Genomic DNA, 12174 nt, shown 5'->3' on the forward strand with positions numbered 1-12174 from the left:
AGATCTAACGTCCTTTCTCGTTAAATTATTTTTCTGATGCAATTGCAATGTAAAGTTAACCGCCGCTTTATCAATTTCTGCTAATGTCATTTCGAAAGATCTACTTGGACCTTCTAGTTCATCAGAATCATTGCTACCTGAATCTAGCCACAAACTGTTTACGATGATCGATGCTTTGTTGTCGCCTATTTCATCATGAGCACACTGATTACATCCGGCAGTAAATGTATGATTAAGCATATGGCGCTTAAATGAATAAAACTTATTAAAAACCGATAAACACGACGGGTAAGTACAACGGATGCGATAGTTTCTCGGAACTTTATGATACTCGATCAGGTGATGAATATATTGATTTGAAGAATCAAACTGGTGAGTACAATCTTCGAGGAAACACTCAATCTCCATCTTGCTCAATTGATTCCAAAAGTCTCGTGGAGTCTAAGAATGCTTCAAGTTTTTCTATGCTTGCGTACTTTTCAGCTATCTTCAATTTGTATACGTGTCGAGCTATGAACATCCATACCAATTTGCTTATTTTCGAATGTTTCACAGCCAATACCGCTGTAAACTTCACGTACACATCGACTGCTCGTATGACCGATGGTAAGGTATAACAGAAATCGTTAAAATACACTCTGTATACTCCGTTCAGTTTAGTGCTTTCACCAAAAAATATCAGCTTTGGAGGATTCGGGAGAGCTAGATCCTGGTACTTTTTATACTGACGCTTTAACTTAACGACGGCGTCGTCATCTGAGTCAGCAAAAATAATTGTATCTTCCTGACCGTTAATTATCGTTGGCTTATAGCTCACGGTTACTTTTTGCGGATGCAGCACACAGTTCAGTAGTATCAAAAGAGCACATATTCTCGAATCTGTAATGACAAAAGGAACTATTACAACAATTTCCACTAGGGCAAATACGAAATAATCGATAACAGTTTCGTTCCTTTTTCACACCCACAGTTAACCATTCAGTAGGAAACCCAACGATAATTAATAAAGCTATACTTTTGCACTACCTTTGTCACCACTTTGTCCTGTCCAAGAATTCGGTTCTACCCCTCGTTTTTAACCGTACTATCATTATAACAGATTTTTCAAGGAACAATATAAGCGGGTAATAATATATAAGGTAATAATCTATGCGTTGATTTACGAGTGAGGCATCCTTCATAAATTACGTAACACATTTACGTACAACAAAATGTGACATGTTGTGACTTTACGTGAGATGTTATTTTTAAAGAATTTATTACGCAATACGGGATGGGGTTATAAACAAATTTGTGACAATTTGTTACATGGGGAGAGTAAATGTTGGGCAATTTTTGCTCTATGTAATTTCTGAATGGTCCCTTATACTGAATTAGTAATGAGTTGGATTCATAGCATTTTTATCATCACCTTCGTCTGCGACGCGATCGTTCAAAATGTTGAGTAATTGAGAGGACGGCTCGTCAATCGATCGTTCTTTTATGTATTCTCCTAGTACATCTAGAATGTGAGACCAGTTGTCACTTTCACAAGAAGAGCCCAAATTTAACAGGTGATAATCTATATCGACCTGTAGAAAAAAATGTAGAGTACCATTAAATCGTTCTCATGAATATTTTTGACATATTACCAATTGGTATCCGAATTCGGTTGAAATCAACCGCCAAAGATTCGCTTTAGAGAGTTCGTTGATTGCTTTCGGTTTAGTGAGGTACTCAATTCGTATAGGGAAACTTGCTCTCCATTTATCTAAAACTGTAGTCCAGGGAACATCATTAACTTTCAACCACTGCAAAGCTTCTACAGCGAAAACGTCATCTAATTTTTCGTTTTTTCGGTTCTTAGTTTTATTGATACGTTTCTCGTGCTCAGCATCGTCTTGCTTTCGCTTTCGTACTTTTGTTTTCAGTGTATTAATTTTGTTGTAAATTTTTCCTCCTGGATTTTTTTTATCACCTCCTCTCGGTAAAAAATACGTTTCCTATTAAGAAAAAAAAAACAATATCGCATCAGATATAAACACACAAGAAATCGGTAGAAATCCCAAACCAGACCATTTGCGATTTGAATAAATGTTTTTGGATTTGTCGATTTCGATTCACCAGAATTATATAGAGCGGCCAAATCTAGGGCCAAATGGTCTCTAAAGTAGTTTTGAATGCCTTCAATCATATTGAGAAGTAGATGTTTTTGGATATGTCACATGATGGGGTTCGTGATTTGACAAAAGTAACCCTCTGGGACCATAATCCGGATTCACCGGAACTATACAGAGCGGACAAATGGTCTCTGAAATATTTTTGAATGTCTTCAATCATATTGGAAAGTTTGGTAGATGTTTTTGGATATATCGCATGATGATGTTAACGATTTGATAAAAGTGACCCTCTGGGACCATATTCCGGATTCACCGGAATTATATAGAGCGGCCAAATGGTCTCTAAAGTAGTTTTGAATGCCTTCAATCATATTGAGAAGTAGATGTTTTTGGATATGACGCATGATGGGGTTCGCGATTTGACAAAAGTGACCCTCTGGGACCACAATCTGGATTCAACGGAACTATGCAGAGCGGTCAAATTATCTCTGAAATAGTTTTGAATGCCTTCAAGCATATTGAGAAGTTCAGTAGATGTTTTTGGATATGTCGCATGATGGGGTTCGCGATTTGACAAAAGTGACCCTCTGGGAACATAATCCGGATTCACCGGAACTATACAGAGCGGCCAAATGGTCTCTGAAGTATTTTTGAATGTCTTCAATCATATTGGAAAGTTTGGTAGATGTTTTTGGATATATCGCATGATGAGGTTTACTATTTGATAAAAGTGACCCTCTGGGACCATATTCCAGATTCACCGGTATTATATAGAGCGGCCAAATGGTCTCTAAAGTAGTTTTGAATACCTTCAAGCATATTGGGAAGTTCAGTAGATGTTTTTGGATATGTCGCAAAATGGGGTTTACAATTTGACAAAAGTGATCGTCTGGATATTCCGGATTCACCGAAACTGTCTACAGGGTCTAAATGGTCTCTAAACGAGTTTTGAATGTCTTCAAGCATATTGTGAATTTTAGTAGATGATTTTGATGTTGAATGTGAATTTTCGAAAATGATTAAATATGTGGTTTTGCGATTTGATAAAAGTAGCTCTCTTAAATTATATTCCGGATTCACCAGAACTGTCCAACGGGGCCAAATGGGTTCAAAACTTCAAACGCATCCAGAATAATCTACGCCGAAACCCGAAGGGCTTTTGGTCATTTGTCAACACGAAGCGTAAAGAAACTGGACTTCCATCAAGGATGCTTTACGACGGCGAAGAAGCTACGACAACTGTGGCGAAATGTACGCTGTTTGCCAGATTCTTCTCGAGTGTTTTTTCAACTGACTCGCCAACCGCAAACGAACTCGAAAATGCCTCTCGCGACGTTCCTGCTTGTGCTGTTGATTTGGATGTGTTTACTGTCTCTGAACAAATGGTTATATCTGCAATTCGGAAAACCAAGTCATCTTATGCACTCGGCCTCAGTGCTATACCTTCAACTGTATTGAAAAAATGTTCGGACTTACTTGTAACACCACTTGCATATATTTTTAACCTATCGCTTCAGCAGCAAACGTTTCCTGAGGATTGGAAATGCTCAGTTATGTTCCCGGTATTCAAGAAAGGTGACAAACGCAACATAGCGAACTATCGCGGAATCTCTTCGCTAGGAGTCGAATCTAAAGTTTTCGAATCAATTATCAACGAGGTGTTATTTTCTGCTTTTCGACACTACATTAGTACATCTCAGCACGGATTTTTCCCAGGACGTTCAGTCGAGACGAATCTCGTCTGCTTTACGTCATTTTGCACGGAACAAATGTCTAAGAAATTGCAGGTGGATACAATATACACTGATCTAAAGGCAGCTTTTGATAGAGTTAATCATGAGATACTGATAACAAAGCTTGATAAGCTAGGGTGTTCTACTAGATTCTGCCATTGGCTTCGATCCTACCTTGTGCACCGTGAAATCGTTGTTCAAATTGGCGATATTGTTTCAGAATCCTTTTTCAACACTTCCGGAGTTCCTCAAGGTAGTACGCTAGGTCCACTACTTTTTTCACTGTTCGTGAACGATGCGGTTTTCGTTCTAAGCCGTGGAGGAAAGCTGTTTTTTGCCGACGACTTAAATTTTTTTCTTGTTATACGGAATGAAGCCGATTGCCGTGAGCTACAGCATCTTATTGACACCTTTTATAGCTGGTGTGTTAGAAACATGATGGTCCTTAGCGTTGCAAAATGTTTTGTCATCAGCTATTACCGAACGAGAAATATGGTTACCTTCAACTATAACATCGCAGGAACTCTACTACAACGCGTTGACCACGTGAAGGATCTAGGAGTCATTCTTGATGATAAGCTAACGTATACTCATCACGTCTCAGCGACCATCGACAGAGCCAATCGTTTGCTGGGATTTATTTTCAAAATATCCAACGAATTTCGGGATCCTCTATGCTTCAAGGCTCTTTATTGCTCATTGGTGCGCCCGCAGTTGGAATTTGCAAACGTCGTTTGGTGCCCGTATCAAGCTACGTGGAGCCTTAGGATCGAAGCAGTCCAGCGTAAATTCATACGATATGTGTTACGTGAATTGCCGTGGAACGATCCATTAAACCTGCCACCGTACGAGGACCGTTGTCGTCTTTTAGGACTTAATACTTTAACACGCCGGAGACATGCAGCGCAAGCTACCTTCGTGTCAAAGATTCTGCTGGCTGAATATGATGATCCGGAGCTACTAGCGCAAATCAACCTCTACGCGCCTACCCGTTCTCTTCGCCCTCGAGCCCTGCTGCATTCTGAAATACGCAGCACTAACTACGCTGACAATAGTCCAATTTTAGCAATGAGTCGTCGCTTCAACGAGTTTGCTGAAATTTTCGACTTCGTCATGAACTCTTCGCAGTTTCGTCGTCGTGTATTGTCACTATTTTAATTATGTTTAGTTTACCTTAGTTTAGTATAGTTCATTAAGACAAATTGTCAGTTGGACTTTTTTTTATACAAATACAAATACAAATGTCTTCAATCATATTGGGAAGTTTTGTAGATGTTTATGAATATGTTGCATAAGAAGGTTTGCGATTTGACTAAAGCGTACCCTCTGGGACTGTATTCTGAATTCACCGAAGAATTGATCAAATGTTCGTGTGGTCTCAAGAAGATTTGATTTGGTCTTCAGGCATAGTTTTCTGACACTTCTACCATACGTTCAATTAGCGATCGTCATTGGCCTTTTGAGACCCGTTCCAGGTCCCCGGGAGAAATTTGTCAAATCTTTAATTATTCCCGAGTAAATCATACAAATTTATGCCTAGTCTCATCGAAGTTTTAGATTTTATAAACGAAATATCTTAAAGAGCACATCCTACTTACTCCAACGCAATTCGAAATAGCTTCAGTATTTTAGAGCTATAGATGCCCCACGGTGTGTCTAAAACCATTATTAACCAAAAAAATCCATTCGTTTTCGAGCTCTCCATCGAGACAGAAGTTATATTTTTCTAGTTCGTGCTGTGTATAACGATAAAGAATAGTTCTAATAATCATGCACCCACGATGGTTTGATGCCACTCCAAGGCGACACAAAGCATCTCTATCGAATGAGCCAACACACACGGGACCCATAGCACGAACATCATACGCTTAACTCGAAATGTAGCCGTACTACGAAATCGTCTGGAGAAACCCCTGCTATCTTGAGGAGGACCACCCGGCGTCACAGTACATGATTCTTCCTGATGAAGGCCACCCGAGTTTGTAATCCATCCGTTGATCTCCCGATGCCTGAAACCCATCTATGACCGCATACCACATCTAAACCGTTATAACTTTCGATTCCGTCAATGAAATATTTTCAATCTTGCAGGGGATATGCTTGATTACTATATCTTTCGAAATCCACGTACCAAATAAGTAGACGAATATATTTTGTTTATAAAGATAGGACCAAACCCGTGGATGTTTGCTGGTAGCCTTATAAAACGTGTCATAAAACTTCTAATCGCAATATCTCTCGATGGATCATTTTGAAATTCACTGAGAAGATGCTTGGATACTGTATCTCACAGACTAACAGACATAACACTCAAAAACAAAACTTCGTTTGCTTTAACGGTCATTTCAAATATATTCGTAGTTGGGACTGTGGTCACATTTGAAATTATGGCGCCACTGACATACGAACAAGCATATGGTGGATAGACCACTAGTGAAAAATTGTTCCCAAACCTGAGGGTTAACCCACCAGTAACTGAGTGTTTGGGACCGTGAATAAAAGGTGGAGCTAGTATTCTGGGAAAATTGTCGGATCGATGTTTTTTGAGGGAATTTCCTCATAGTATTATGTCTGTTAGTCTGTGCTGTATCTGAGGAATTCCACGAAGATCCGTCCGAAAATCTTTAAAATCGTGACCATCTTAGATTCCAATGAAACTTTACACACAGAGAACAGACGTCCATCTTCAGCATTCAACTTGTGTAAAATATCTAACGGTTTTGAAGGTAGTTGGGATATCCACACCAGGTGCGCTAATGTCTTCATGTTTTTTGTGGCTGAGTTCGACAGAATTGACAGCGGTTGTTCCTCTACCCAGTCAAGCTAGTCCGGAACCGGTTCGGACTTTCAGCATGAATTCCAGCTCAAATGCATCAACCGTTAGAGTCAGAATCGGTTGTTTTCTTTGAGCAAGATTCCATACTGAATCCATTCTGGATTTCGAACCGGTCCCGGAATGGATTTGACGGATAGTTGGGATAGGTTGGTGTGGCGGCGCTAGTGTTTATCGTATATTAATTCAAATGTTTACACACGTTTTTTAAATATTTTTGTTCTATCATGGATGTCTGTTCTCTGTGCTTTACACGTTTCATCGTCATGCAAGACTAAATATTTTCCACAGGTAATAAGATTCTTTTGACTCACGAGCAACTTTTCAAAAGGGCGTAAACGTTTCTACGTGCATGAATTTCAAAATTTTTTTGTTCGATTACTGTATTTTATACAGCAAAAATATCTGAGAACGAGTTACAGGGAATGAATACTTCTGAAAAAAATATATTTTGTTACCAAAAACCTAAAGAGAAAAGAAGCATTTTGAATGTGATTGCATGATGGAGAAAAAATCGGTAAAAAAGTTTTCCTAACAATAACTTCGCACATGTTTTTAAATTTCATACTAATAGACATACAAAATTGTAATTCTATTACAGAATATAATTCTAATCACCATTTAAAATCAAAATGCATTTAACCAAAATCTTCCAAAATGCGATAGTTTTTGAGATATTTGAAATTTTGCTCCTTCAAAAACAATTAATTCGTGTAATTCGTAATTTGTAAAGTTATTCGCGTTACCCCATCAAAAAATGTCAAAAATTTAATGTTTATCGTTTTAAAGACGTAAAAGCAACTTTTTTAGTGTATTTGGATCCTGGAGAAGCTTTCAATAAAAAAGTTTTCCTAACAACAACTTTTGACATTTTTTTATAATTCATACTATTTGCAGTCAAAAATACAATTTTCTTTTTGAATATGATTCTAAACGCCATTTTAAATTGAAATGCTCTTAACAAAAATTTTCTAAAATGTAGTAGTTCTCGAGATATTTTAACTTTTGTTTTAACAACACAATTATTTTGTTTTATTACGATCTTTTCATAAGTTAGTCGCGTTTCTCCATCAACAATAATAAGTTGGTCAACTTTCCTGCAACTTTCTCTTTGACATCAAGGCGATATTGTGAAACATTTTAAAGTTACATGAAAACAACCAACATACCCAAGTAACCAATAAGCATTATAACGTAGCCTAATATCTGCTTTAGATCCACATATAAAGCTGTCCTATAAAGCCGTGAAGCCCTAAATACTTATATAATGCTGATATTATGCCAGAAAAGGCGAAATATAGTGCTATTACTGTGCAGAGATTGACAGCTCGTTTCTGCAGTACTAATGCTATTATATAGCAAAAGCGTACAAATGTCAAATTTGAAAGCCTTATATTGGCACTACTAATGCTATTAAAAAGCTTCAGTTGGTTGTCATTGTCCGCCATGGTTTTGAAACCATTTCTTATGTTTCCTTTCGGTATAATGAGCAAAAAGGAAAAATTTTAAAATAAAATATTCTGTTTAAAACCGTAAATGACTCTGTTCTAATGCATTGTAATGAATATCCTTAATGGGTTTTCGTTCTCACATGATATGAATGTTTACGAAAATTACCTTTAGTAAGTCTCGAACTGAGATACCTTGCCTCGTCCTTCACGGTAAGTGCGCTGCGTTTGCTTCCTGGACTATATTGCATATGTTTGATTGAAATGAAATATGCCGAATATAATCTTCAAGAAGAGTTGCATAACAAATAAACCCACAGCATTACAATGGCATTATATCAGCTTCTTATTTGCTCTATAATGGCATTAAATGCACTTGTAAAGCTTACAAGCTTTAAAGATCCTTGAAGCATGTACGCGTTATATCAGCTTTATATACGCATATAGAGCAAGCTATAATGCTATATGTCGGCTGTGCAGTTATGCATTATTGATGCTAATATAGAGCTTTGTTGCGTTGTTAATGCTGTAATAGAGTTTCAATGCAACATTAGTGCAAATGTATAGCCAATATAGTGCAATGGCAATGCTTATGGTTACTTGGGTATGATTCAGCTATATAGTTTAATCAACAGACCCTATGGTTGAAATATATTTCGAAGTTATTGTTAGAAAAACTTTTTTACCGATTTTTTCTCCATCATGCAATCACAATCAAAATGTTTCTCTTCTCTTTAGGTTTTTGGTAACAAAATATAAAAAAATTTAAAAAATGGGTTTTTTCGCAATTTAAATTTTTATCATGAATTTTTGTTTTTTTGAAAAATGACACAACATTTTTTCCAGTGTATATTTTTTTCGGACAGAAGTATTCATTCCCTGTAACTTGTTCTCAGATAGTTTTGCTGTATAAAATACAGTCATCGAACAAAAAAATATTGAAATTCATACACGTAGAAACGTTTACGCCCTTTTGAAAAATTACTCTTGTATCCAAATATTCCAATTGCCAGAGAATATCATGGAGATTCATACAGCGAACACACCTGCAAAGTTTCGTTCGAATCGACGATGGTCATATTTTACGGTCGGCCGGTTTCTCATGGAATCCCTCATCTTTCGAATGCCATATGCCAAATTTATGGTCATTTTTTGCTAATAATGGTTTTAGACACACCGTGGCCTACTAGAAACTAGAAGCATATCGGATTTTTTTTTATTCTTTCATTTACACAAATGCGAGCATGAAACACTTCTCCGACACGGTACCGTGCCTGACAAGTGTGAATGATCGTATTTGATGTGTATGAAAGAATATTGGTGTCCGTGCACGGTACTGAACCGTCACTGAATCTGATTGGAAAGGTGTAAATTTGGCCTAAGAGGTTAGAGCTAACGGTTCAACTAGCGAACAGACAAATAATATTATGCTATACTGTGTTAGTTACCTCTTTCTCCTGCTTAAACAACAGTACAATTACTTGAGCATACTTCTTCAAATCTAGCTCAAGAAGTTTTGGTTTATTGGCCAAATGCCAACTGGCGACAATTTCCGCCAACTCCAGCTGTCTACGTTCTGAGAGTGGTCCTTTTCCAGCCTGTTCCAAAATTCCTTTTCCCGTTAAGGAACCTTCTAACAGATTTCGCAACGTTCCAGGAGTCAGTTCAATACTATTATCCAATGATCCGTTTTCTTTGTTGTGGCTATTATTCTCATCATTCTGAAAAATATATAAAACGTATGCTTTATTTTTGGTAGTTTTATAGATTTACCTATTACTGAAGAATCGATCGGTGATTGTAGTGGCTCTAAGTTGTCAGCGTTTTTTGATGGCATCAAAACTGCTTTCCCGGTTATCGCAGGCTATAACAAAAGTAATATTTGAATAATGTGAGTAACCTCTACGTTATTGACAAAATTACCGTTACCGGAGAGGATAGTAAAACCCTCGGAGTTTCCGTTGAAAAGTTTGAGCTGAATGAAGGTGTCTCTATCGGTATTTCTGGTGGAGCCGTGTCCGGTACGGCAAGTGAAACCAACAGCGTTTTGGTTGTTTCCTCTAATGGCACCCGCGGAAACGTTTTTACCACCGATCCTATGTCCTCTTCTGCTGCTGCTTTTTCCGCAGTATTTGTACTGCATGAAGGCTACAAATTTATAATTGTTAAAAATCGATTGCTTAAAGCAGCAATCTTTACTATTTTCTAATCTTCACACTCACCTGGATTCGAACCGTCGTGGTTGCCGAATCTATGGCCAGCTTCGGAGATTCTGTTTCAAACACCGATAAGTTAGCGCAAAGATCATCGTATGATGCGATGCTTGCCTCAGATTCTGATCGGGCTGGAGGATACTGCGAGTAAGTCCTTTCTTCCTCGATAGTGTGATGCTGCGCGAATATATTTTTTGTTAAGATCATATAAATGACATGTACGGCTAAACTAATACATACCGGAAACGCAATCGATAGCTGATGATCGTCCTCTGTTACTGTGGCGAATCCCAAATGCGACAGAAAAGTCACCACAGCTGGTACATCGGTTTCATCTATTCCGTATTCTGCAAATCAAAATTTTAAATGATTAATACCAAGAAAACAAAATCAACGTTATTAAAAATAAACTTACGGTTTATGATGTTAATTATCTTAGGCGGAAATCCAAGCGCACTTAGATTGGATTTTGCATTAACTCCAAATGTAGCGTCTTTACCAGCCATGATTCCTTTGTTTGTTTGATTTTGATCCTAAGAGGTTTGATCGAATACCTTTGCATTCGATTTTCGAGTGTCAACCGCTTGAAATACACTGGTACGAAACAGTGGCGCAAAACGAAAAGTAAAAAAAATGATTTACAAATCGCACGGTATTGAAATCCAAAGGAAGTCACATTGAATCATAGTGCGGTGGGATCTAAAGTGTTGGCGTAACGAAGCATTTGTTTTAGAAGTGTAAAGTTTTAGGAATGTGAATGGAAAATGTTTGAAATCATGATGTTGTTAGTTGGTAGTTTATCATGTGCAGAAACACTTGAAAGAAGCGTGTCGTTTTTTCCCAGTGTAGTTCACGAGGAGCAAGTGTACACTAATTTTCAACCAGCCAATCGATGCATATTGTTCGGCAATGAATTCAAAGTCTTTGGTCCTAGATAAAAGTTCTTCGCGATACAAACACCGACATACAATTACAATGATAGAACATCTAGGTCATCCGGTAAATTTTTCCTACCTCCAACCCGACCCCAAAAACGTCGTGAGTTGCTGAATTTTGACATGACAAGACAGAATCGAACATCTTTCCTCGTACCTTCCTGTAGTTTTCCTGCCAGCATCGAACGACTCATCGGTTTCCATTGATCCGTAACGAACTTTCTATTCAGTCTCCATGGCTCCGGTTCATCGCACAGCACTCGATACACCGTTATCTTTACTGTGCTGACCAAACCAGGGAACAATCGCGAGAGAGAAGAGGAGGGGGGGGGGAGCGAAGATTAATGATGTTTTAATCACAAAATAATTACAGTCTCATTTTTCAGCGCCCTCTTTCTCTCAACCAGTTCCACCCAATAACAATGGCATACATTTCAGAAGAAAAGGCCAGCAATCGAAACCGATAATCCCCTGCGACACAGATCGTTCTGGGAATATCCGGCAGAAGTCATAGCATGCCAGGGCAAAGCGGGGGGTCGTTACGAGATAAACTTCCAATCATCGAGTGGTGAATGAAAAAAATGTAATTGTATTTTTTGTTGTTGGTTGCCAAACGCAGTAACCTAGCACGCTGGAGACAAATTGATAATTTTTATTTGGACTCTTTTCAAGGATTCTGGAAGAAAACCAAATGGTGAAGGTTTCAGAATAACCAGAGGAATTTTTGACGCTGGATGTTATTAGGTGACATAATATGGCCCTCGTGCTGTAGACACGCCATTATGGGTCTTTTACTGGGTGTCAGAAGGAAAATCTTACTATAAATCGTGATGGTAAATTGCACAACATTTTAATTGCTGTAACTTTTCATCCATTTGGGTATTTTCTGTTGGATTTTTTGGTGAAATTAGTT

At 38.0% G+C, this 12174-nt stretch overlaps 1 protein-coding gene across 1 annotated transcript; it reads right to left on the reverse strand.

The window, feature by feature from the left end:
* Positions 1-397: 397 nt before the first annotated feature.
* Positions 398-11137, reverse strand: LOC131693779 (uncharacterized). The gene is made up of 9 exons (XM_058981905.1): positions 10742-11137; positions 10567-10673; positions 10336-10503; positions 10037-10261; positions 9894-9977; positions 9562-9834; positions 1632-1982; positions 1412-1571; positions 398-879 (listed from the first exon to the last, which is right to left on the reverse strand). The coding sequence occupies exons 1-9, from the start codon at positions 10830-10832 to the stop codon at positions 398-400; spliced, it is 1941 nt and encodes a 646-aa protein (XP_058837888.1). The 5' UTR covers positions 10833-11137.
* Between the last annotated feature and the right edge of the window lie 1037 nt (positions 11138-12174).

Source organism: Topomyia yanbarensis, chromosome 1 (assembly GCF_030247195.1).
Source record: "Topomyia yanbarensis strain Yona2022 chromosome 1, ASM3024719v1, whole genome shotgun sequence".
Classification (NCBI taxonomy): Eukaryota; Metazoa; Arthropoda; class Insecta; order Diptera; family Culicidae; genus Topomyia; species Topomyia yanbarensis.